Raw genomic sequence first — 26341 nt, 5'->3', positions numbered from 1 at the left:
CAACAAAACCCTAAGCAAATGGCCTAGAGTAAAGGTGTTATATCAACAGCTACTCTGAACCCTCACTGAACGGACCTCAAGAGGTAACCGCCGCCCCTTGACTGGTACTAGCATTGCTGTTATCAGTTGGTCCAGTCTTAGGCAGTGTCCTCCCCTGCCCTCTGGTCCTTTTCCCTCTTCCCGGAGCCAAGATGGCTTCCAGCATCTGGGAAGATGAGCTAGAACCCACCATCTCCTTCATGCTCCTCTCCCCGGTAACTTTTTAGCAGAGGGCTCATGACCTTGCCCTTGGCCCCATCCCAGCTTATTGGCCAGTCATAGTAGCTGTGCTAGCTCCCTGGGAAGCATACCCCATCTGTATTATAGCCTCTCTAACTCCCCTAACTCCCCATTAGAGACACTGGGGAGCGAGGCCTTTTGCCTTTTCCACATATGGAAAAACTAATGCACAATCAGTTCAGCTCAAGCTCTCTCTGAATCCTTGGACAGGCTTCGGGCTCTGTATCAGTCTCTGCTTTTGTCTCTTAGTGTCACCTCGGGACTCCAGAGAGGTCCTGTGACCGGGGAATACTGAGAAATCATTTTATCTTTAAACAGATTTGGGTTCAGATATTGATTCTGGCTTTATTTGGCCTGGAGGAAGTCGCTTCGCCTTGTGCCCTCTTTTTTCTCGGAGGCAATCGCTACCTTAAACATTGGCATGAGAACTGAAGATATCATGGGTCATGAGTCTGCCACTCGTTAAGAATTCAGAGACAGTGATTGGTGGTAGCCATGATCACTCACCAGGTTTAGGAAGTCAGTTCTCTTGTCCAACCAGGCTGGCTGGTGGCGTGCGCCTTTAATCTCAGCAGAGGAAGGCAGAGTCAGGAGGATCTCTGAGTTCAAGGCCAGCTTGGTCTACGTAGCATATTCCAGGATGTTAATACAGAGAAACCATGTCTGGGTGGGGGGAAGCCAGCCTGACCTCTGAGTCCCCTGGGTAAGTCACTGGTTTTATGACTCCTTGTCTAGATCTAGCAAACAATTCTAGAATTCCCTTGGAGCCAGAAGGAGGTGTTGAATGTGCCTGTGTCCCCCTTCAAGGCTCTGGGGGCAGACAGCTACAGATCTGATCTGAATTCCTTGTTCAGACTGGAGGCTCTGCTCTATTGGGGTAGACTTGGAGGAATGTCTTCACTTCCAGAGTTTGGATGCCTTGGGGCTGGAGAGTTGACTCAGAAGGTATGAGCACCTGTTGCTCTTACAGAGGACCCAGGTTTGGTTCCCAGCAGCCACATGGTAGCTCACAGCCACCCATTCACTCCAGTTTCAGAGGATCCAATGGGCAGCAAACATGTGTGCAGGCAAAACACCCATACACACAAAACAAACCTAGAAGAGAGAAAATACTGAGTCCATATTCTGGGGAAATCATAACCTGCCGTGTTAGGCACCTGTCCTTGGTATCAGTCACTAACGATATTCTTCAGAGCCAGCAGGAGGCCAGACCCCTTCTCTCCCTCCTAAGAGTTTGTCACACAGTCGTGACACTTTGTGGGAGAAGCGCCCACCGTCTAGCCCAAATGCAGACCACCTGGAACCTTCCTGGGAATCTGGCTTCTACGCTGCCTCCGTGGAACAGAGGTGCAGACATGCAGAAGGTAGTTCAGGAGGTGTTAGATCCCCCATCTCCATAAACCCTCACAGGCATTCCAAATAAACATCCACTTTAGGAAAATAATGGGGGTGTGCTTTGGGTGGGGACAAGTGCAGGGTCAGATCCCACTGCCACCCCCTTAATCTGTCTGCTGTATGAATGTGTTTCTTTCTGAAAGAGTCAAACCATGAATCCACCTCAGGAGCCTCAGCTTTCCCTAGGTCTGTCTTGGAGTTCTGGCTGCCTATACAGAAGCATTTTGGTTCTGGTATCATACAGAACCATGCCATAAATAACCCTGTCAGAAACCTCAGGGGCTATCTACCCTGTAATTCTATTGAACAGCTAAGAAACAAAGGCCAAATGGAAGTGACTCACCCAAGGTAACTCAGCTGTTAAGTGTCTAGGGCCTTTTCTTTATCAGGCCAATTGGGAGAGTTTCCCCTGCCCACTTGCCTTTTGAGACACAGTCTAGAATCCTGAGGGAAATATGAGGAACTGAGCTTCTTGAGCACCCTGCCTGGAAGTCCTGAGGCCCAGCTGTTTGCTCCAGAAGTGGCTCTAAGGGGGATGGTGGAAAGCAGGAGGCCACTAGGACCCAGAAGCTCTCTGAGCATCCTGCTCTGCTGGCTGCCTCTCTCCGCTTACTGCAGTGGTTCAGGCTTCAGCAGCCTTGGAGAAGCATCAGCTGAGAGGAGCTATATCACACAGGAGCTGGGAGCTGCTCAGCAAAGGTAGGAGTTGCCGAGTAGGCCAGGAATGGAAGCCAGACCCAGGGCCTGGTGGTGAGGGCTGCAGAAGGGTGGTATTCCAAGGGGCGGCACACCCTGTGGTAGGGTGGGCAGTTCTGTCAGAGGATGGGGTCCCAGGTGTCCCAAAGGTAGTACTGGGATGCAGGCATCTCTAAAACCTAGGAATGGGATTGGTCATCTCCTGCTAGCAAGAGTAACTGCATCCTGCAACGGACATCATTCTCCGTCTGCCCGGCTCTGTGTCATAGAGATAGGTCCCCACATCCAAGAAATAGGCCCTTCGGCATTCCAGGATGATGGGCATCTGAGTCCTGGGCGTGGGCAGCTCTGCTAGGGAGAGGTGTTGAAGGTCCCTGGAAATCTCCCCTGGCCTAAGAGGGGCCATATTCTTGCCCGAAGGCCGGCCCAGCTCTGATCCTTGGCCCAGAGGCTCTGGATGTGAATCCCAACAACACCTATGTGGCCTTGGGCTAGGCACGTGTGCACATCCTACATCCTGAAGTGAGGATCTCTGTCACTCGATCGTGGCCCTGCCAGAGACCAGACCTCGGAGCCTATAGGGGCAAAGCCTTCCAGGTCCTGAAAGGTCTTGGAGGTGGTCCTGAAGGGGGCAGTGGGAGGATGCGTCTGCGGAGGGAGAAGGCGTGATGACATGAGCTAGGAGTGGAGTCAGGCTCCTTGGATTTCCCCTGTGAAGCCATTACACCACCGCTCTCCCCTCTACAACCGCCCATCAATGAAAGAGTACCAGGTAGCCAAGAATATTGGTCTATCTGTTAGGAGGTAAATTGGAATCCTGGAATTTGAAGCTACTGTAAAAATTTTGACAAGACCGGTATGTGTGTGTGGTGGTGGTGGTGGGGTATAAGAAAGAAAAAAATGCCTAGTGCTTTCTTGTCCAAGGCTCCATCATGGCTGCATAGCACCTCTGTGTGTCCATGTGTCCACATGAAAACCATGCCCGCTCTTCTCAGCCAGGGATAGTAGTTAGGTGTTGCTGGATTGAACTCCTCATCTTTTAGACCCCACTCTCAGGTAGAATGAAAACGGATAGTAAAGTGTAAAGATGCATCATCTAGTATTTCTTTGGGGCATTTTTTTTTCCTGGTAGACTGTCTTATGAGAATCTGACATCTCCCTGGAGAGACGCAAGTCTCTAGGGCAATTGTTCAAAGTTAGGGAAGCCGCAAATCCAGGAGCCTGGGCTATCCTTCTCAGAAGAGAATGCCCTGGCTGGCACACAGATGACTGACTGAACATTTTGGGAGTTTGTATTCTGGGGCCAGGATTCGATTAGTCAATTTGAGTTTGATTCAACTCACAGGAATTGCCCTGACCACGTAATGCATGCAAGGCATGTAAGAAGTTGGATTAGTGTGAGGTTTATAGTAACACCCCAAACCTATGGTGATTGTAGAGTAACTTTGAGAGAAGTATAGCTCTGGCCGGCTGTGTGGTTCTCTTCACTGTGCAATTATAGAAATGAAAGATCTTTCTTTAGAGTGGAGCAACTGCCAGGTGCTCCCTATCCCAGGAACTCCCAGAGCAGTAAAATGCTCTACGTCAGAAGCTCCATGGTCTTCTAGGCCAACCCTCCCATTTCACAGTTGCAGAAAGAATGGTCCAGAAAACTTTTAACTTGTTACAGAAAGGCCGGGCTGTGGCTTCTCTCTACACTGCTTGACTTAACATAATATATTGGGAAGATAGATATATATCCTAATATATCATAAAATATATAATATATACATATATATGTATATATTACTCTGGGGACACCCATTTCAATTATGAACAAACTTCATGTGAATAATGACACATAAAATGGATGCAACCTGCCACTTCATCAGGAGAGATGGTAGGTGCTGGTTTAGTCTGGTTTTCTCTGCTTTCTGTGTACCCAATTCTGCAGTCTAAGCCCTCTGCCCTGCCCCCAGCACCTTCACCCGGTTCATAGGGGCATCCGCTCTCACCCTTTGTTCTGTGACCGTGGGAGGAGGCCAGAACCAAGAGTGCCTTGAGCTGAGCTGCCCTTCCTCCACCAGCTAGGACATAGAACATAGGACATAGGACATAGGACAGCCACCCTAGCGGCTAAAGAGCAGGTAGCTGAGCCGGGCGGTGGTGGCGCTCGCTGTTAATCCCAGCACTCTAGGGCAGAGGCAGGCGGATCTCTGAGATTGAGGCCAGCCTGGTCTACAGAGTGAATTCCAGGACAGCCAGGGCTACACAGAGAAGCCCTGTCTCAAAAACAAACAAAGAGTAGGAAGGGAAGGACAGCTTTCCAGTGGCGCGTGCCCTCCGGCCGCGGGAGTTCAGGAGCAGATGAGCTGGTGTCCTTTGCAGCTGGACATTCTGTCTTCACTGAAGCGTCCTCATCATTCCCAAACTAGCAGCTTTTGTTTGGGGGTGATGACGTCAGGAGAGACTAAGGCACAGCTGTCCTTCCTGGGCGATAGCCTTCAAGTGGGGAGAGATGTTAGTAGGGTCTGATCAAGCTTGACAATGATGTACTCAATTTATGATTCTAGTAGATAGGGAAGCTACTTTCCTGCATGGCAAGGGATAACAGGCAAGAGAACTGTCCCTGGGGCCAGGCTGTCTTAACTCGGCTCTCCTGTGTTGTGTGTTTTGGGGTGCACTCCTTCCCTTCTCTGGGCTGCAGGTCTATCTGTGGAGAAATGGAGATCCTACTGTGTGTCCATAGGATCGTGTGAGGACGAAAATGAGTTGATGGCACAAAGTGCGTAGGACACAGCATGTGCCGTGCACCACGTGACCATTGCTCCATGGGATCAGTACTGCTTGTAAGCAACCAAACCAGACGCTGTGAGGTTATGAAATTGGTGTTATTCCTTCCTTTAATAGATGTCTTTGTGAGGAAACTGGAGTCCAGAAGAGTTGCAGAGTGAGTAATGCCCAGACCTGGACCTAGAAGCTGAATCGTGTTCTCCTACTCCCAGTTCTGATGAGAAATCAGAGAATTCACTCAAGGCACCCTAAAGCCAGGGCACTGTCTTAGACTCCTCAGGACCCTGCAGAAGGAAGACAGAGGATTTAGAATTGCCCTCAAGAGGGAAGAAAAGCATGGAGAACTAGAAAAAGGGGGAGAAAGGTGCCACAGACCACTCTGAAGGTGGAACACTGCACGTGAGGATCCATCCCTCGCCAGTGGGCCGCTTCCCATCACCAGGGCTGACTGACCCTGGGTCTACCTCCTGACAGAAACTGGACACGAGCTTCTGAGTCCAGAGCTGCTTGGCCTGGCACCACCACAGAAGAGCCCTGTTTGGAAGGCTGGTGATAAAGGCCTGCCCTACAGACTCCAGTGAAGGCCCCCAAGGAAACCCATCGGGAAGCCTGGGCCTGGGCTTCACCACCCAGGGCTGAGGAGTAGGATGGGGGATGGGCCCGTAACAGAAAGAGCCCTGGGTGTCCTCTTTCGGCCCCATGGAGTCCTCATCCATCCCCCAGTCATCAGGAAACGCATCCACTTTGGGAAGAGCCCTTCAAACACCAGGTCCCTCTACTGCCAGCGGGGTCCCCGAGTTGGGACTGCAGGACGTGGCTTCGGAATCCGTGGCCCTCTTCTTCATGCTCCTGTTGGACCTTACTGCTGTGGCCGGCAACGCTGCCGTGATGGCTGTTATTGCCAAGACACCTGCCCTCCGAAAATTTGTTTTCGTCTTCCATCTCTGTCTGGTGGACCTACTGGCTGCTCTGACCCTCATGCCCCTGGCCATGCTCTCCAGCTCCGCTCTCTTTGACCACGCCCTCTTCGGGGAGGTGGCCTGCCGCCTCTACTTGTTCCTGAGCGTTTGCTTTGTCAGCCTGGCCATCCTTTCGGTGTCTGCCATTAACGTGGAGCGCTACTACTATGTGGTCCACCCCATGCGCTACGAGGTACGCATGACACTGGGGCTGGTGGCCTCCGTGCTAGTGGGCGTGTGGATAAAGGCCCTGGCCATGGCTTCTGTGCCAGTGTTGGGAAGGGTCTCCTGGGAGGAAGGCGCTCCCAGTGTTAACCCAGGCTGTTCTCTCCAATGGAACCATAGTGTCTACTGCCAGCTTTTTGTGGTGGTCTTTGCTGTTCTTTACTTCTTGCTGCCCTTGATCCTGATCTTTGTGGTTTACTGCAGCATGTTCCGAGTGGCTCGCGTGGCGGCCATGCAACACGGGCCGCTGCCCACGTGGATGGAGACACCCCGGCAACGCTCTGAGTCTCTTAGTAGCCGCTCTACTATGGTCACCAGTTCTGGGGCTCACCAGACCACTCCACACCGGACGTTTGGGGGTGGAAAGGCAGCAGTGGTCCTCCTGGCTGTAGGAGGCCAGTTCCTGCTCTGTTGGTTACCCTACTTCTCTTTCCATCTTTACGTGGCCCTGAGCGCTCAGCCCATTTCGACAGGACAGGTGGAGAACGTGGTGACTTGGATCGGCTACTTTTGCTTCACTTCCAACCCTTTTTTCTATGGATGTCTCAACCGTCAGATCCGGGGCGAGCTTAGCAAACAGTTTGTCTGCTTCTTCAAGGCAGCTCCAGAGGAGGAGCTGAGGCTGCCTAGTCGGGAGGGCTCTATTGAGGAGAATTTCCTGCAGTTCCTCCAAGGGACCTCGGAGAACTGGGTTTCCAGGCCCCTACCCAGCCCTAAGCGGGAGCCACCACCTGCTGTTGATTTTCGAATCCCAGGCCAGATTGCTGAGGAGACCTCGGAGTTCCTGGAGCAGCAACTTACCAGCGACATCATCATGTCAGACAGCTACCTCCGTCCCGCCCCCTCACAAAAGCTGGAGTCCTGATGGACACTTGGAGGGAAATAAGGCTTGGGGCTGGTTTACGATCTTAAGGACTGCCTTTTCCAGCTGGCTGGGGTTTGGGCTGGGGTTTCTGGACTTAGCTTTTGCTTGGTGTTTCCTGGGTCAGGACCAGAGTCGACAGGATGGACATGTGGCAAAAGCCTTGGACTTGGCTGTGCTCTTTGACTATTGGGGGAGGGAACCTGGGTTTGGTGAGACGATGATGAGAGAAAAGGGTCACAAAGGTGAGGCGACACCTTTCTACCAGTGAACTTTTCATGCCTCAGGAGACAGGGAAACTTCCTAAGGGCAGGTGTTGGAGCAGCAGGCTAGGAGCTGGGGACCACTGAAGTTTACTTTTTTCTGGTGTAATAGTTCAGGGTAATACACTAAAACAAGGTAAGGGAGTGACCCACATCTTCTCACTTACTAGTTTAAAAAAAGAACAAAGCTGTAGCCAAGTGTCACTGTGAGTTAATAGATTCCTTTTTAAAGTTAAATGTCTAAGATTTCTCTTAAAGTGAGCAGACCAGTAGGGTGAACTCTTCTCTGGATGTTGCCAGTGGCAAGAAAAAATTGCAGTAAGGGTAGTGGGGGAGAAGACAGGAAAACTCTCTGCAGCTCTCTCCTGTTCTCTTCCCTGCATGGAGGAGATGAGGTATGGGTCCTGATCTCAGCACAGACAAACACGAGACAGGCTGCCCCTTTTCTCCCTGCCTTTTGAGTAGCTAGACTGACTGGGGGATCAGAGAGCTGTGGGTGGATACAGAAAGGCCAGGTAAGTCACTCTGATCAATAATACTGCCAATCTTTTCTTTCCAGGACTGGCCTCCCTGATCTCTCTCCTCATGGCAGTGACCCACTTCCAGCCCCCTGGACAATCGGGTACAAGAGACTAAGGTCGGGCAAGGGGAAGGGTGGGGTTTCCACAGTCCATGAAATGCCTCCCTCTCCTCGTTCATTGCTCTCAAAATTAGCTTCTGTGATAAAGACTTAAATGTGTCTCCTACCTGCAGCCCTGGGTTGGAGAGAGGGCAGAGAGTTGGGCTTTGCTGTTTATTGAATAAGACTATAGGAACCATGTTGGTTAGCATCAGCAATGGTATTTTCCATGGAGAGGGGTTAATGGCTACCTACCTGGAACCTCCTGTCCATTCCACTTCCCGCAGTTGAATACCAAAGGGTCATGGTAGAATTAGAGGGCGATGTGGTCTATACCTAAACAAATTTCTGGTTCACTGAATAACAAAGGGCGAAAGTGTGTTGGGGTGGAGTAGTTTCCCCTTTGGACAACTAATAAATTTTATGATAAAAGTTATATTAGTATCAACACTGACTCCTTCAGTTTTATTCAGTGTGTAAATAGTTGAATGCCAGCATTCGCTGGGGCACACACAGATGATGTGTGGTCTCTGCCTTCAAGGAGTGCATAGTCTAACTTGATCAGATATTTGTGTTTTTGTAGAGCATGTAGATCTGATAAAGTAGTACAATGTGGAGAATCTATCCATGGTTCTGACTTCTGAGAGTCCACTGAGGGATACACAGAGCCTCCCTGCACACTGTGCAAAGTGTGGGGAGTGGAAACAAAACACTCTAGCGAAGGAAACAACCCATCTGATGAAACCTGGCAAACAGCTTTCCCCCTTTCGGATTAGGTGAATTTCCAGGTTTCTGTCTTCCTATCTTTTGTGTAGTCTTCTAGTCTAGGGACTATTACACTGGGGAAATCCCTTAGGAAGTATACACAGTAAGCAGTGTCCTTTTATCTTCAAAACCATTTCTCCCTCTCTTCCGAGAGGCTGAGAAATTTCCTTCCTACTGTATCATAAGGGAAAAACTTTCATAAACCATGAATCCACCAATTAGCTAGTAGACCCAGACACTGCCAGAAGATGGCAGTGTGAGCCGTATAGAAACAGGAAAGGCCTGAATGGGTGAGCGTGCGCGCGCGCACGTGCGCGCGTGGTGTGTGTGTGTGTGTGTGTGTGTGTGTGTGTGTAAAACACTGCTTGGCAGCCTTTTTTTTTTTTTTTTTTTTAAACTTTGCTCTCTGACCCTTGCTTCACTTAAAAGGAAGTGTTACGTTCAAGGGTAGCTCCCATGAATTTCATACTGAAGTACCCCGACACTAAGACCTTGCTGCCATTAGCTAGTAAGTGGCATATAAGAATTCACTTGTCATTTTTTTCCTGGCTGTAGGAACAGATCATAAGGGAGGTAAAACTTTTCTATTATGCTGAGAACTTTCTCCGCAACTTTCGCTATAGCCGCCGTCCAGGAATTTTCTAGTCACCAAGATGCATTGGTAGAGTTCGGAATACAATCCTTAGCTCTGGAAAGGTCTTCTGGGAGCAACAGGATGAGACAATCACCCTGTCAGTTACTGTTGCCCACATCTTGGTATTGAGGTGATAAAAACTTCAGACTTTCTGTTGGGTGTCCCCAAGCAATGCCCTTCTAGAGGTCTGGTAGACAAAGAGGTAAAGTTAAGACCAGGTGGATGTACTTATTGTATGGACATGGGAAAGCTGGTTAATCTCTATGAGCCTATTTCCTCATCTGGCGATGGGGGTCGATATTACCTACCTCACAGGGTTGTTGTGAGGATTAAGAGATGAGACATGGAAACACCTAGCCATACCTGGCAAATAGGTATTCAATAAATGTGTTTCCCCTTTACTCTGGAAGTGATCATAAAGGAAAAGCAGGCTCTTTCTTTTTAATGGTCCTTTGGAAATGAATGGGCGACTTTTTAGACTTGGAATTGATAAGCATTATGAAGTGGATGAGGTCAATCTTCTAATTAAATGGTTCTAATTAATTAATTTTCACTCTATAGACCTTTCTGTCTGGAATTTGTATTTTAAATTTTGCTTCTACAGAAGAAATATGTTTTAAATTCCAGGGAAGGGCTCAAGGGCTGCAGAAAAAGATGCTGCTTCCTAAAAGTGGTGAGCCACTGTGGGGCTATTTGGCAGTACAGGCATTTCAGGATTATAAATACATCAGAACCTTGTGAAGGTAAATCTTCAGGCGATACTAGAGAGACAGCTTTTTACTAAACTTCCCTTTTGCTGTGGCTATCATGCAGGAACTCTCGTTAAAGAAGGATGCACTGGTTTGGGACTAAGACATGGGACTAAGTACCTAACACAGAGCCCGTGGTTTATATTGGAGAAAGGGAAGCAGCGAAATGTTATGAATGAACTACACCTCATTTCCATGTTCTATTATTTGCTAGAAGTCGAGTGATACTTTGCCAACATAGGAGTGCCAGGCAAATGTACAGCTCACAGAAATTCATGCTTTGCAGCAGAAGGGCTAAGATATCCTTTTTTTTTTTTTTTTTTTTTTGGTTTTTCGAGACAGGGTTTCTCTGTGGCTTTGGAGCCTGTCCTGGAACTAGCTCTTGTAGACCAGGCTGGTCTCGAACTCACAGAGATCCGCCTACCTCTGCCTCCCAAGTGCTGGGATTAAAGGCGTGCGCCACCACCGCCCGGCTAAGATATCCTTTAAGAGCAGGAGGAAGCCTACTCCTACGCATAATGGGGTGTAGCGTGAGGCATAGATGGAACCAGGCTGGGCAGTTTGTTCCCATCTCAAAGATCAGGCTGGGGCAGCTTTGGCTGACGTATCCAACACTCGGCTTTGGGCAAAGACCCGGGCTCCACAATCACTGATCAAAAGGGTTTTTCTAGCCAGGGAGACTTTTTCCCGGTTAAATTTCCAGAGGGGTGTGAGCACTTATTTAGGAACCCGGTCCTCACCACCAAACCTTCTGTGCTACCTCAAGAGGGCACAGCGAGCTAGAAGGCCCTCTTTTGCTACACTTGTAGCAGCCCAAGAGCCCAAGAGGTAAACGGGTATTAAGGCCGGGAGGTGCGGAGCGACGGATCTCCATCACTTCACGAGAACGGCCAGACTCCCGGGGACTTCCGCTTTCCGTACCTCTTTCGCTTCGCACCGCCACAGTGCTCCGAGTGGTAACGGCCGCTGGGCGTCGCCGGAAGTGTCGTAAACAGTAGATATCCGGTTCTTCCGGGCGCTAGGGGAGCTGACGGAGAAGGCCACCGCCCAGCAGAAGACGCGTCTCAGCCGGTGGAGTCGTGGTTCCCGCGGTGTGTGAGTGAGCCCGGGCCCGGTCCCCTCTCCCGCCGCCGCCATGGGCTGCACGTTGAGCGCCGAGGACAAGGCGGCGGTGGAGCGGAGCAGGATGATTGACCGCAACTTGCGGGAGGACGGGGAGAAAGCGGCCAAAGAAGTGAAGCTGCTGCTGCTCGGTGAGGGGCTGGGGGCGGAGCTGGAGTGCTAGAGTCCCGAGAGCCCGGCCCGGGGAGCAAGCTGAGCTGATGAGGGGTCTGGCTAGACCGGCGGAAAGGACCCCGAAGGGACTGGGAGGGGATGCCCGGCATAGGGCGGGTTTTGGCCTTGGTGACTGAGGCCCCGGAAGGCGTGGGGATTTCAGGTTGGAGAGGGTGTAACCGGCCTGGGATGGTGCTTAGCAGAGTTTGGGAGTTTGGAGCTTTGAGACTGTTGAGAATCCGGGAAAGGCTCATAAGGGAAGGGATCGATATTAGGGAAGGCTTTACGTTGGATTGGAACGTGCTGAGGAGAATAGTGTATGGTGTCAGATGGGCTTGTCCGGGGTTTGTGTGAGTTTGATATCTGATGGCAGGATAAAGCTGGAAGGATTGAATGATGAGAGAAGCTTGGACAGAGGGGTCAAATAAAGAACCTGCTGTTTGCAAAAGAGCACACACACATACAACACACATACATATGTGTGTGTGTGTGTATATATATATATATATATATGAGAGAGAGAGAGAGAGAGAGAGAGAGAGAGAGAGAGAGAGAGAGAGAGAGAACTGTTAGTAAGGTGGATTGTCCAGGAACATATAGGAGGAGGCAGGTGAAATAAATGAGAAGTTCTTAGGTATAGAAGAAAAGAACTTGGGTGTAGAGTCCGGCTTACTTTTTCAACTTTTCCTATCTTAAACATTCTCTTGAGGTTTTGTAACTCCTGTTTTTATTAACGGGATAGGGATGGTGTAAGCTGAGAAAGTGGAAAGAATGCCATCTTTGAGGTTTGTAATAGATTAGTGGGCACTAGATTACAGTGGTGACGTTCTAGGAACGATGTGCATTGGGAATAGAGTTAGAACAGGATAATATATGGAATGGGGGTGTATTTACTGTAAAGATTTGGTAAATTTGCGGGAGTTGTTTCTTATTCGGTTTTTAAAGTAAAAATACTGGCTTCCAGACTACAGCACGTTGCCTTGTACTCTAGTGGCTTTTATACATAGTCAGACATGTTTTAGTCAGGATAATTGAGTTTTAAACTTCGATAGGCCCAGTAGATCAAGTAAAGTCCTCTGATGTTAGCTTACCAATAAATCCAGCCGCCTTCATTATTCATATTTTTGAGGAATCTGTTCGGTGAGAATATGTACGAGTCACAGTTCTGTAAGCAACAGAACTTGTAGATAGATTGAGTTCCAAGGAATCACTGGAGAGTACCAGTTTCCCTTTGCGAAGCTGTAGAGGACAGCCTCAGCCACCGTAATCTCAGACTCACTCTGTGCTCTCAGATGTGCTGGGAACTGTATATATTGTGGAAGCTCTACAAGGCAGCTTGAATATAAAGAAAAGGTAACGCGATGGAGTTTGAGTTTCCAGAAGATAGGAAGTCAAATCATAGTTCTGGACTGTCAGTGTCTATATGGCAGGCCTCTTCTGTCCCTGGTTCCGGTACTTAGCTGGTATTTAAGTATTTACTATTAACCAACCAGCTTGATGAAGCTCGTGGTGGACATTGGTTCACGGGGGCATTTCAGAAGTAAGATAGAAAACACCCCACTTGCTAGTTTTCTGGCTTGCCTTAATTTTTGTGCATTGAGACAGTTATCACTATGTAGTCTAGGTGGGCCTCCAATTCTCCATCCTCCTGCATCAGCTTCCCCAGTGCTGGGATTACAGCATATATCACCATATCAGTGGCATTTGCGTTTTCTATTTTTAAATTTTTTTTTTAATTTCATAGCATTGGTGTTTTGTCTGCACATGTGTCTGTGTGAGAGTGTCAGAGCTGCTGGAACTGGAGTTACAGTTGTGAGCTGCTGTGTGGGTGCTGGGAACTGGACCCAGGTCCTTTGGAAGAGCAGCCAGTGCTGTTAACCCCTGAGACATCTCTCTAGCCCCTGACATTAGCATTTTCTATATTGATCAGTCAACTATGAAATTAAAAATGTGTCCTCGTCTTCTGTGATTTGTGACCATTGAAAAAAAACCTAGGCAAGCAGAACTATCCAAGACCATTAATTTAAAAACTAAATAAATAAACACACCATAGCTTAGAGAATTTGAAAAGTTTAAATAAAGGTCAAAGTACTGAAACATTTGTGTTATTTGTTTTTAACTAACTTTTTTTTTTTAAGCATTTTGTTTTGATTTGAGACAGAATCTTGGTCTCAACTCATGAGATCCTGTAGCTGAGATTATACGCGTGTACCACACCATGAGATCCTGTAGCTGAGATTATACGCGTGTACCACACCATGAGATCCTGTAGCTGAGATTATAGGCATGTACCACACCATGAAATCCTGTAGCTGAGGTTATACGCGTGTACCACACCATGAGATCCTGTAGCTGAGATTATACACGTGTACCACACCATGAGATTTTGTAGCTGAGATTATAGGCGTGTACCACACCATGAGATCCTGTAGCTGAGATTATAGGCGTGTACCACACTATGAGATCCTGTAGCTGAGATTATAGGCGTGTACCACACCATGAGATCCTGTAGCTGAGATTATACGTGTGTACCACACCATGAAATCTTTTTTCCCTCTTAGGATTTTTTTGCAATATTTTGAGCAGATTAAGTCAGTAAGTTGACGTAGTTTGCAGAAGCAGCTGGTCTTACCTAAACTGTGTAATAACGCATATGTGAAGGTAAAACGATCTTTCTTGGGACTGGAGAGTTGGCACAATAGTTATGAGTACTTGCTATTCTTACAGAGGACAGGGATTAGGGTCTCAGTATGTCTGTACGCATGTACTTGATACATATTCATACATGCAGATTCAAAACTCAGACATATAAAATTAATAAATTTAAAAACTTTTTAAAATGATCTTTCATGATATTTCTTTAAGTAAAATTTCCCTATATGGTATATAAAAACACCTATATGGTATTCAGTTACCCCCCCCCACTCTTCTGACAGCAGCAAGTTTCCTTTGATACTTGGAAGCCATCTTTCTTCAACACTATGAGACTATCCAATTTAGTTTAAATTGAAGTCTTCTTCTCTTGACTCTCCTGGTTTGTATATTTTCTTTTGTATGTAGTGATAATTTCATGTAGTGATTGCAGGCAAGATGGGCTTTGAAATCAGAATGTTTCAAATTCTAATTTGTGTTTACTGGCTGCAACCTTAGGAAAATATTTCCATTTGCCTCAGTTTCTTTACTTTTAAGGTATAGAAAGTAGAGATTCTTTAGATTTGCTGGAGGATTGAACATGATAATATAAAGCAAAACATGCAGTGAATATTAGCTGTTTATTGTTAAAAATCAGTATTACAGATTAAAAGTACTATAGAAGTTTGAATTAATAAGTTAATACAGGTTTCATTACTAAGGAAGACTTCAGTATTGTAATTGCCCCTTTGGTTTGAGTTTCCTTTAGATGCTATTGGGAGATCTTGTTATGCCAAATTGCTCCTGAACTGTATAAATATTCCCAACCAGTATGTATAGTGTGGTGTGTAGGTGTGCTACTTGGAGTTGTGTGTTCAGATTTTTTTTTTTAAATATTTATTTATTTATTATGTATACAATATTCTGTCTGTGTGTATGCCTGAAGGCCAGAAGAGGGCGCCAGACCTCTTTACAGATGGTTGTGAGCCACCATGTGGTTGCTGGGAATTGAACTCAGGACCTTTGGAAGAGCAGGCAATGCTCTTAACCACTGAGCCATCTCTCCAGCCCGTGTGTTCAGATTTTAAGTCTTGTTTTGAGACAGGGGCTTGTGGCGTGTGTAGCCCAGATTATCCTGGAACTCTCCTGTCTCAGCCTTCCAGTATCAGGGTCGTAAGTATGTGGCACCATGCCTACCTCTGAAAGCGTTTTACAGCTTCTAAATACAGCAGTTGAAATAGTATTTGGACTGTTTTGGTGTATATCTCTCTGCAAATTTCTTTAATTTAATAATTTGAAGAGAAAAAACTATTTGCAGAGTTTATACCAGTTCATTATTTTTTTTTATTCTTTTTTAATTAATATTTCCACCTGCTCCCCGTTTCCCATTTCCCAGTTCATTATTTAAAACCTGTAACACTTAACATTTCATTTTTATGGCATAATCTTGTAAGAAAGATAGCTTCTACCAAAGCCTTCCAGTCTATGTCATGGCGTCACAGAAGTCGGGAGGTGCTAGTGTAATGAGTGAAGACACGGCTTTTGGATTCCGACAAAACCGAATTAAGCTCTCACCTCTACTGGCGTGAAACTCAGAACAAATCACTTAACCATGTGAATTATGTTCACATATGTAACTAGGGATGATTCTTCTGTTCCATAAGTGAAATGACGTAATGTACACAAAGTGCTTAGTGTTGGTGTCTAGAAGAGGAGAATCAGTAAATGGCACCCTCTATTAGACTGCTTGTGAGGTCTGTCACTTTAGTTTCTGTTTTTGACAGGTGTTTCAGACAGCCCCTTGACATTCTTCATGTTGATATGCAAAGATCTTCAATTCCTAATCTTGTGCTGATAATAATTTATTTTATGGCAAACCTATGCACGCAGAAAATTGGAATACTATATTTAAATTTTATGTCATACAATTGATTATTCATAATATTTAGTTAGCAAATTACTGATAGAATGTGGTTATTGAAAGTAAGATTCTCCTTTGATTACCCTGTAAGTGTAGTAACAAGGAGCGGCGGGTTGTGTCTTGCCGCCCGGCTAGTTTAACCCCTAAAATAATCACACAAAAAATGTATTAATTAAATTACTGCCTGGCCATTAGCTCTAGCCTCTTATTGGCTAACTCTCACATCTTGATTCAACCCATTTCTAATAATCTGTGTAGAACCACGAGGTCGTGGCTTACCGGGAAAGATTCAGCATGTCTGACCTGGCATCTCCATGGTGGCTCTCTTTTTGATTCTGCTTTCTTCCTCCTACAACATGTAAGGGGTGATAGTCATTATAATTTTTGCCACCTATTAGGGAGAAGGTTTGTAGAAGCCAAATTTCTCGTGAGGATTTATCACACCTGGAGGAAAAAAAAACTGAAATAAAAAGAGACAAGCACTGAAAAAAAGATTCTTTTTAATAACCTTATCTTTGTGTCTTTAAATAATTTTTTTAGAAGCCAGGTGGTGGTGGCTCATGCATCTAATCCCAGCGCTCAGGAGGCAGAAGCTGGTGGATCTCTGTGAGTTTGAGGTCAACCTGACCTACAGAGCTACTTCCAGGACAGTCAAGCCTACACAGAGAATCCCTGTCTCGAAAAAACAAAACAGATTAACTTTTTACGTGTGTGGCTGTTTTGCCTGCCTGGAGGTGGGTGCACTGCATGTGGGCCTCTTGCCCACAGAGGTCAGAAGAGGCTTTCAGATCTCCTGGAATTGGAATTAAGGGTGGTTATGAACCACTGTGTGGGTGCTGAGCCCTTTGCAAGAGCAACAGGTGCTCTTAGCTGCTGAGCTGCCGTCCAGCCCCCTCTTGTGCCTTCCTGTGAGTGTATTCATCCCTCCCGCAGTGTGAGAGCGTAGCACCTCACCGTGTCCTGTCGTGGTTTCTCTGCTGCGCTGTTGTAGGCGGTGATAAATATGGGGTAGGTGTTCATTGCTTAGAAGATTTACAGGACATGTGACTTCCGAGTTGAGGCTGTAAGTGGGCTCTTTTAAAAATAATTTCAGCTGATTACACTTATATAACAGTCTTTTAGTTTGGGGCAGTTGTTTCTGCTAAGAATGGTTCTTGATGGGGAGGTCTGTTTCAGAGGTTAGTGAGACTGAGCTTTGTTCCTGCTGCTGTTCTGAAGTGGGTACGCTCTGTTCCTGTCATTTTGAGATTGTATGCTGTTTTAATGTCACCGTTAATGAATACATGTGTGCATGTGCTCACGCGTGTGCGCGCACACACACACTCACACCCAGCGTGCTCCTCTTTGTCCTTTAGGCAGGAGGACTAGGGATTTCTCTTTATCTTTTGTTGCAGGACCTAATAAAATCTAAAGATGTATAAGGAACAGGAAACAGACTAGTATGAGTCAAGGAGGGCTTCATAGACAAGACGTAAGTTACTAGGCAGCTTCACAGGCAGCATTCGAGGATAGGTAGAAAATGAAATAGAAGCAGGTTGCATGCTCATGAATTACAATACCTCCTCACTCACTTCTAGAGCAGACTGTCACTGTCCGCTTATACGGCTAAGTCTCTTCTTCGTATCATCTTTTTCTTCTTCCTTCTAATACTCCTCATCCTCCACCACATACCAGCCTCAGCTTCGACTTATGCTGAACCTTTCCTGCTTCGCATACTGCCATACCTAGTAGTTGTCTTGTTACCTTGCATGGGCTTCCAGGATCCCTAATGCAGATTCCTGGGAAAGTATCAGCTTGGTCTAACCTTGTCAGGTACCCACCAGAGTTTTGGTGGCTGCGTGGTAGAGTTGATGGAGTATCTCGAGTTTACAAGGCTGACTCAAGTGTCGAAGGAGGTCAGGTTCTCTAGGAAAAGAGTATGGCTAGAGAAATAATGATTAATGAATGATAGTGTCTATCCCTAATAGATGTTCATTAAATCTAAATTGGACATAGGTGGAAATACTGAAGAACCAAGCCCATCACTGCTTCCGTTTCTCTGTCATTCATATATGATTATTCTCAATGTTAAGTTGTCATTATGTGTAGTTGGCAGGTAGGTTTAAATTCTCCTGAGATAGGATGTCTTGTTATTAACACATCTAACCCAGAGTAATTTATATTACCTGGATTTAGTTACCTTTAATTTAAATTAGCAGTTAAAAAATACAGACAACCAATGGGTTTTTTCAGAGACTATGCTTCATCACTTCTGGTTTTTCTCTAGCTAATGTTTCTGTCTACTACTTTTAAGAAAGAGTATTGGGCCGGGCGGTGGAGGCACACGCCTTTAATCCCAGCACTTGGGAAGCAGAGGCAGGTGGATTTTTTAATTCAAGACCAGCCTGATCTACAGAGCTAGTTTCAGGACAGGCTCCAAAGCTACACAGAGAAACCATGTCTCAATATGATGTTTTCTAGCTCCATCCATTTGCCTGCAAATTTCAAGATGTCATTATTTTTTTCCTGCTGTGTAGTGCTCCATTGTGTAAATATACATTTTCCTTATCCATTCTTCGGTTGAGGGACATTTAGGTTGTTTCCAGGTTCTGGCTATGACAAACAATGCTGCTATGAACATAGTTGAGCACACGTCCTTGTGGCACGATTGAGCATCCTTTGGATATATACCCAAAAGTGGTATTACTGGGTCTTGAGGAAGGTTGTTTCCTAATTTTCTGAGAAATTGCCACGCTGACATCCAAAGGGGCTGTACCAGCTTGCACTCCCACCAGCAATGCAGAAGTGTTCCCTTTACCCCACAACCTCTCCAGCATAAGTTGTCATCAGTGTTTTTGATCTTGGCCATTCTTACAGGTGTAAGATGGAATCTCAGAGCTGTTTTTTTTTATTATTATTAATTAATTTATTTAATTATTAAAGATTTCTGCCTCTTCCCCGCCACCACCTCCCATTCCCTCCCCCTCCCTCAATCAAGTCTTCCTTCCTCCTCAGCCCAAAGAGCAAGCAGGTTTCTCTGCCCTGTGGGAGGTCCAAGGACCACCCACCTCCATCCAGGTCTATTAAGGTGAGCATCCAAACTACCTGGGCTCCCACATTTCTCTGATGAGTAAGAATGTTGAGCATTTCCTTAAGTGTCTTTTAGACATTTTAGATTCCTCTATTGAGAGTTCTCTGTTTAGGTCTGAACTCCATTTTTTTTTATTGAGTGAGGTAACCCAGACCCAGAAAGACAATTATCATATGTACTCACTCATAAGTGATTTTTAAACATATAAAGCCAAGAAAACCAGCCTATAAATCACAATCTCAGAGAACCTAGACAACAATGAGGACCCTAAGAGAGACATACGTAGATCTAATCTACATGGGAACTAGAAAAATACAAGATCTCCTGAGTAAATTGGGAGCATGGGGACCATGGGAGAGGGTTGAAGGGGAGGGGAGAGTCAGGGAAGGGAGCAGAGAAAAATGTACAGCTATTTTTCTTATTACCCTGATCTCTATATAAGGCAAATAAACTTGATTCTGCTCCAGTACCAAAAAAAAAAAGAAAGAAACCCTGTCTCAAACCCCCGCCCCCCCAAAAGCGGGGTTGGTAAAACCTTTGCTTAAAGGCTTTGTTAAGGGGTAGGTAAAAACATTTGGCAGTGCAGCTTTAGGGGACAGATAAGTTAGCTCCCTGTGCTGTCGTTTTCTTAAGGCCTTCAGTTGGGCTGTTTTTCCCTTGGGTGAAGCCTCAGGGGAAGTGAAGAGAGAGCTGCTTTACTCAGGAGTTAATGTAGTAATTGTAAAGACCAACTTAAGATGGGGGTCTGGTACTGTGAAGGATGCAGAGCCATGGGCACTGATTTGTCCTGATGATTAGTTTTAAAATGTGTTTTCTAGCCAACAGAATTTAATATATTAGTGTTTGTAAACCTCTTAGAACTGGTAACCCGATTCAGAAATGGAGACACCATATAATACAGGGCATAGAGCTTCAACACTGTGAGATTGAATTGAATCTCTAAACTTTATTTTCCCTTCTCTGAACCAGTGAAGTGGGTCTTAGGGAGTCCCTTGATTGTGAAATTTATATAATTTAACAAGTTATAAAGAGGACTGTTTTTGTGTTATTTTTTCTATTTAGTTCGGTTGAAGTTAGTTTAACATCCCAGACCTGCCTAGGAAGACAGTTGAAAACCAAAGAAATGCATCATAAACTGCCCACGGCGGAAATGTTCAGCAGAGTACAGAGAAAAGAAGTTATTTCAGCATTTTGTTTTCTCTGTGTTGTCTTCATTTTTGAATAGCTCTAGCTTATGCAGGCTCTAGCAAGTTGCTCTTCGTTATCTGTCCAGGTTATCCTGTTACCTGATTAGTGATCAGCTGTATCATTGCTGTAATTCAAACTGTTTGAACCGAACAACACTGTTAGGGCCGGTTCAGTTGTTCTAGTTTGAATATATTACTCTGTGTAAGTGGATTTCCTTCTGTTCTTCAGTTGTAACAGAAATTAATATATTCAATGTAAACTAAGCAAAGGAGGAAGGTGCTTGAGAATCCACATTTGACTGTACCTGAATAATTTCTCAGAGCTTAGAAATAGATTTTGGGAGGAGCTGGTCTTTACACCTGAACCTCCTTTGACTTCCACATAATGTGGGGTAGCTCAGTGATTAAAAGCTCTCACTGCACTTCCAGAGGACACAGGTTCAATTTCCAGTGCCCATGTGGCAGCTCTCAGTTGTCTGTAACTGTGGTTCAGAGGATCTGGCATCCTTAAAGAAACACATATGCAGGCAAAACAACAATGCACATACAATAAAATAAAAATCTTTTTTTTTTTTTTGGTTTTTCGAGACAGGGTTTCTCTGTGGCTTTGGAGCCTGTCCTGGAACTAGCTCTTGTAGACCAGGCTGGTCTTGAACTCACAGAGATTCACCTGCCTCTGCCTCCCAAGTGCTGGGATTAAAGGCGTGCGCCACCACCGCCCGGCTAAAATAAAAATCTTAAAACAAGAAAGACTAGCTGGGCGATGGTGGTGCACACCTTTAATCTCAGCACTTGGGAGGCTGAGGCAGGTGGATCTCTTGTGAGTTCAAGGCTAGCCTGGTGTATGAAGCGAGTTCCAGGACAGCCAAAAGCTGTTACACAAAGAAAACTCCAGTTCCGGGGATCTGATGCCCTCTTCTGATCTCTCTGGGTACCAGACAAACATGTGGTACACAGACATAAATGCGGACAAAATAGTCATACCCTTAAAATAAGTAAATGAAGAAAATTTTTAGAATAAAATATTTTAATAAGCTTTTTATTTTGGAATAAAATTTACAGAAAAATTGCAAGGATAATGCAGAGAGTTCCTGTGTACTCTTCTAGTTTTCCTTAGTGCTGACTTTCTAAATAATCACCATGGTAAATTTATTGTCACCAAGATATTAATGCTGTTATATAAATGTTAACTTTAGTACAGTATTTAAATTTTACCAGCTTTTCCACTAATGTTCTTTTTCTGACCTAGGGTCAATCTAGTATGCTACACTATATTTAATTAAGGCTTTCTTGAGCTCTGTGGTTTCCAATATTGTACTGTCTAGCAGGAGACTCATGTATTATTTGTGATTATGCATTTCTGATTTTCTTTCATAGACGAAGGTTCTCTCCTTTCTTCCTTCATTCTCCTTTAAAAAAATTTTTTTGAGACGTTTACATAGTCAGGGTGGCCTTGAACTTGTGATCCTCCTGTTTGAGCTTCCCAGTGGTGATGTGTGGAATGCATTTGATTATAGGAGTTGGTTTGGAAAGGAAGTTCTAGAAGACAGAAGACATGATATTTATGATATTTGAGATGGTCTTTGAAAGAGATACAGGAACTCTTTTTCGAGACAGGGTTTCTCCGTAGCTTTTTGGTTCCTATCCTGGAAGTAGCTCTTGTAGACCAGGCTGGCCTCGAACTCACAGAGATCCGCCTGCCTCTGCCTCCCGAGTGCTGGGATTAAAGGCGTGCGCCACCACCGCCCGGCCAGGAACTCCTTTTGATGTGGTTTGTGGTGCTGGAGATGGAGCCCATACTAGGGATTATTCTACCATTGAAGTGCCCACCAGCTCTAAAAGTGCGCAAAGGCACCAGACACGAGTGAGCAGGCAGATTGATTTGACTTAACGACTGGTATAGAACAGGATACAGGAGATGATCTTCCCGTCTTTGCCATCCCAGTGCTGGGATCACAGCAGTGTACCACCACAGCTCGCTTTAATTGAAACATTTTAAGGTTTATTTTTTTAAATTATGAGTGTGCACACATGCATGCTTAATGCAGGTGTTAAAGGCAGCTGTGACGCCCGACATGGGTAGTGAAAGCCAAACTCTGACCTGCAAGAGCCGTAAGTGCTCCTTAACGCTGGACCATCTCTCCAGCTGATACTTGAAACATTAAAAATATTTAAAATTTATAATTGTGTTGAGGTGAGTGACAGGGAGAATTTGAATGCAGGTGTTTTTAGTGTACTGTGGAAGTCAGAGGTCTCTTCTCATCTGGGTGCCAGGGATCCAACCCAGCACAGTGTGTGCTTTTACCTGCTGAGCCATCTTGCCGATCCTTCGTTGAAATTTTTAGTAGCTATTTTAAGCTCTGTTTTATTGTACACACAAATACATATGTTTCTCAGGGTCTAGAGACTTTGCATTGTTCTTATTACCAACTTTTTTTCTGGAGGTGCCACCACAATTAATATTGTCACAAAAGATAAAATAGATGTAGTAAATTTGTATATGAAACCCAGACTTCTTTGAACTTTGCAAGTGTTTATATGGTAAAAGAAATTGAAATCGAAGACTTTGATTTTGTAGGCCTTTACTCATTTTGTAATGTTTTAATGTCAGTGACTCTTTAGAGTATAGTATGTATATTTGGTTAAGTAAGAATGTAGAAGTGCTCTTTGCTGCCATCATTATTTGAGGTTCTGGCATAGGATACGATTCTAACATTTTAAAATATATGGGTTTAATGAATGAGTTTAGCATTGCTATTAGCCTTGGAGAACATTTTCAACTATAATGAAGAATTATTTTATGAGTTAAAATGAGATCTTTGGACTGCTGATACATTACAGTTTGTGGGATTTCTATTTCCTTTACTTCCAAATAAAAAATAGTTTTAAGTCATGGCATATATAAATACCATATAATTTATCACCAAAATGGGTTTTTGTTGCCTTGCTTTCAAAGAAGAAAAAGGAAACTTACTCACCATGGCAGAATTAGAACTCTGAAGCCGTCAGCATAATCTGGCTCCTTGCTCACAAGTGACTGCTTCCCAAACATTCTTATGTTCTGCAGAGGCAGTCTGCACTTATCCAGCCATTCACCAGCACTGGTCGTATTGTACATAGTAGTGCAAAATGTTAAGTGATGACATTTTGGTAATGTTTGGAGAGCTGAGTGAGCTATTTTTTTTAACCCAAATCCCTAGTCGACCAGTGTCTTCCTTCAGTGATTTATGGGTATAAGTTAATTGACCTTTCTATTTTTAAAAAATCTGCTTTATTCCCTGTGTGTGTGTCTGTAAGTATTCCAGGCTGGCCTTGGATTTCCTGTGTCGCTGAAGATGACCTTGGACTCCTGATCCTTGACCTCCCAAGCGCTGGGTTTATAAATGTGTGCTGCCATACCCAGTTTATACAATACCAGGGGTTAAACTCAGGGCTTTGCCTGATAGGCAAGCACTGTACCAACTGAACTACATCCCCAGTCCCTTTTATTTTTATTTATTGATTGGCTTTATTTGACTTACAGTGCTGGTGATCAAAAGCCTAAGACCTTGCTTGGCTAGACAAGTGCTTTACCCTCTGAGCTTTGAGTAGTATTCTGTTTTACGGTTTTTGTAGGATCATATCCATATACTTAGTAAAAGATGTGAAACTCAATAAACCATATACTGTCTTGTTAGGAATATATTAATTAGGGTAGTATTGTGTATGTGTGTACACATGCATGGTAGAATTTGGGGATACCTGCCTACCCCAAAATTGGCAGTGGCCGATGTCTGTACATATGCGCACACACATTTGTCCTTCCAAGTCTGGCTTATTGCACTCAACTTGATGCTCTCTAGTCCCACTCATTTTCTGGATGATGATGTCATTTCACATTTTTTATGGCTGAGAATAAAACACCATTGTGTATCTATACACAATTTATACAGTTTTCTTCATCCATTCATCCTTTGATGGAATTTAGGCTGTTTCCACACGCTGGTTCCTGTGGCTAGCGCAGCAGTAAACATGGAGTGCAAGTACCTCTGTGGCGTGCTGGTTTGCATTCCTTTGGTTACACATGCAGACGTGGTGGGGCTGGATCATGACAGTTCTGTTTTCAGCTGTTTGAGAAATGCCACACTCATTTACATGGTAGTTACACTAGTTTACATCTCACCAGTATCATCTAAGGGCTTCTCTTCCCCACATCCTTACCAGCATTTTTTGTTGTTTGTTTTCTTCATGATAGCCATTCTGACTGGAGTAGGTTGTGAATCTCAATGTAATATCAATTTGCATGTTCCTAATGGCTAGGGAGACATCTTTCATATACTGTACTTATTAGCTATTTGTATTTCTTCTTTTGAGAACTGTCCACCTCATTTTCATGTTCATAGATCAGTTTTAGGGCATTTAGTTTTGTGAGTTCTTTATAGGTTGTACATACTAATATTCTGTTAGGTGTCCAGGGGCAAACATTCTCCCATTTTTCACTTTTATAGCCCTGGGCTATTGTCGTCCTTTCAAGTCCTTTATGCCTGGGTGCTGAAGGGTTGTCCCTCAGGTCTTCGCTTAAGGCTCTGATCCATTTCTAACTGGTTTTTATACAGGGGAGAGTAGGACCTAGCTGCAGTTTTTTACATGTGGATATCCAGTTTTCTAAGCACCATTTGTTGGAAAGGCTTTTTCCAATGTGTGGTTTTAAAACTTTGGTGAAAAATTGGATGACCATTAATGTTTTATAAAATTGTTTCTCATAATATCCTTTAAGTCTTTTTGATGATGGCTAACTTTTTCAAAAAGAAGACCCATGATCTCTGCCTTAATTGCAAATTTACTGCCCTGTTTTATTTGTTCATCCACTGGACAGATACTTGTGCGTGTTGACTGCTTATACCCTCAAGAGTTAGGATTGCAGTGGATGGACAGATTCATAGCCGATATTCCATTGGAACACAAGAGTGGGTGCAGAAGGATCCAGGAGAGAAGGGTAGAAGGAAGTGAGGCAAGCACTGAGTCCAAATTTATTGTCATTTTGGTCATAGGATGAGAGTTGAAAGCATAGTCAGGAGTCGGGGTGTGGGGCCGAGTCAAGAGAGCTGAGGAGTGGAAATCTCCCTGTTAACTGCCCACATTGAAAGTCCTTCCATTGCGAGTAGCAGTTACAAAAGTGATTGGGCAACCGCTGAATATCATAGACACTAAGTCATTCATCCCACGGCTAATTGCTCAGTGTCTCCTCTGCCCTAGATTGTGCTCTGAGTTTGGAGGAGTGGGCCACAGAAAGAAGGCACTGTTTGTACGTCGAAGGATTTTACTCTTGAGTTTAGGGCTGGTAGAGTTCTAAACAGGCACAAACTCAATTACTTAAAAAAAATTTGGCCAAGTACTTGTGTTACAGTGTCCTGTGGGGCCAGCGTAAGCCTGGTTAGATAAACAAGCGGGGAAACATTTCAGGTTATTCTGAAAAGGGTTTCAGAACTGTACTAATCAAAACCAAGAAAATCAATGAACAACTCATGCCAAGGCAGACTAGGAGCAGGGAAGATGCTTAGAGCTGCGCAGTGAGCCAGAGGAACAGCCAGAGTTAATTCAGACCCTAGGATTGATGCTCACAGGAGAAACCAGAGGAACAGCCAGAGTTAATTCAGACACTAGGACTGATGCTCACAGGAGAAACCAGAGGAACAGCCAGAGTTAATTCAGACACTAGGACTGATGCTCACAGGAGAAACCGTTTCCAGCCACCCTGGAAGTCATTGCTGTGCCTGGCAGAAATCAGCGAAGGCCTCAGCAAGGACTGAAGATGGCCTCAGTAGGCGTTTGGGAAGGCTTGGGTGCTTAGAGGTCTGAGGTAAAAAGCTCTGTTCGTACTTTAGACCAAGGAGTGTTGTAGCTTCACAAGGAAACCCTTCCCTCTGACGTCTCCCACCAGACCAGATTCCAGAACTGAGTTGCTCGTGACACCTCCCTGTCCAGCAGTTCCAGGCATGCAGGAGGCATTTGTTAAATAGAAATGAAGAACAGTTTTTTTGTGTTTGCAGAGACATTTTT

General features: G+C 45.0%; 2 protein-coding genes across 3 annotated transcripts in view; both read left to right on the top strand.

Moving 5' to 3' along the window:
* The first annotated feature begins 2279 nt into the window (after window positions 1-2279).
* Window positions 2280-9946, top strand: Gpr61 (G protein-coupled receptor 61). Of its 2 annotated transcripts, XR_009058623.1 has the most exons (3): window positions 2280-2373; window positions 5260-7433; window positions 8011-9946. XR_009058623.1 is itself a non-coding variant. In XM_057793571.1 (2 exons), the coding sequence occupies exon 2, from the start codon at window positions 5842-5844 to the stop codon at window positions 7189-7191; it is 1350 nt and encodes a 449-aa protein (XP_057649554.1). In that variant the 5' UTR covers window positions 2280-2373; window positions 5260-5841; the 3' UTR covers window positions 7192-9946. The 2 variants fall into 2 exon arrangements, 1 of the variants encoding a protein (XP_057649554.1); XM_057793571.1 differs by having other exon boundaries at window positions 5260-9946.
* Window positions 9947-11235: 1289 nt separating this feature from the next.
* The window catches only part of Gnai3 (G protein subunit alpha i3), a 38308-nt gene continuing 23202 nt past the window's right edge, over window positions 11236-26341 (top strand). Inside the window, exon 1 of the mRNA XM_057794247.1 lies at window positions 11236-11471. Coding sequence (XP_057650230.1) covers window positions 11354-11471 — 118 coding nt within the window. The 5' untranslated portion in view covers window positions 11236-11353. The remainder of the gene's footprint in view (window positions 11472-26341) is intronic.

Source organism: Chionomys nivalis, chromosome 18, assembly GCF_950005125.1.
Source record: "Chionomys nivalis chromosome 18, mChiNiv1.1, whole genome shotgun sequence".
NCBI classification, from domain to species: domain Eukaryota; kingdom Metazoa; phylum Chordata; class Mammalia; order Rodentia; family Cricetidae; genus Chionomys; species Chionomys nivalis.
This window is presented reverse-complemented; position numbering and strand designations above follow the sequence as displayed.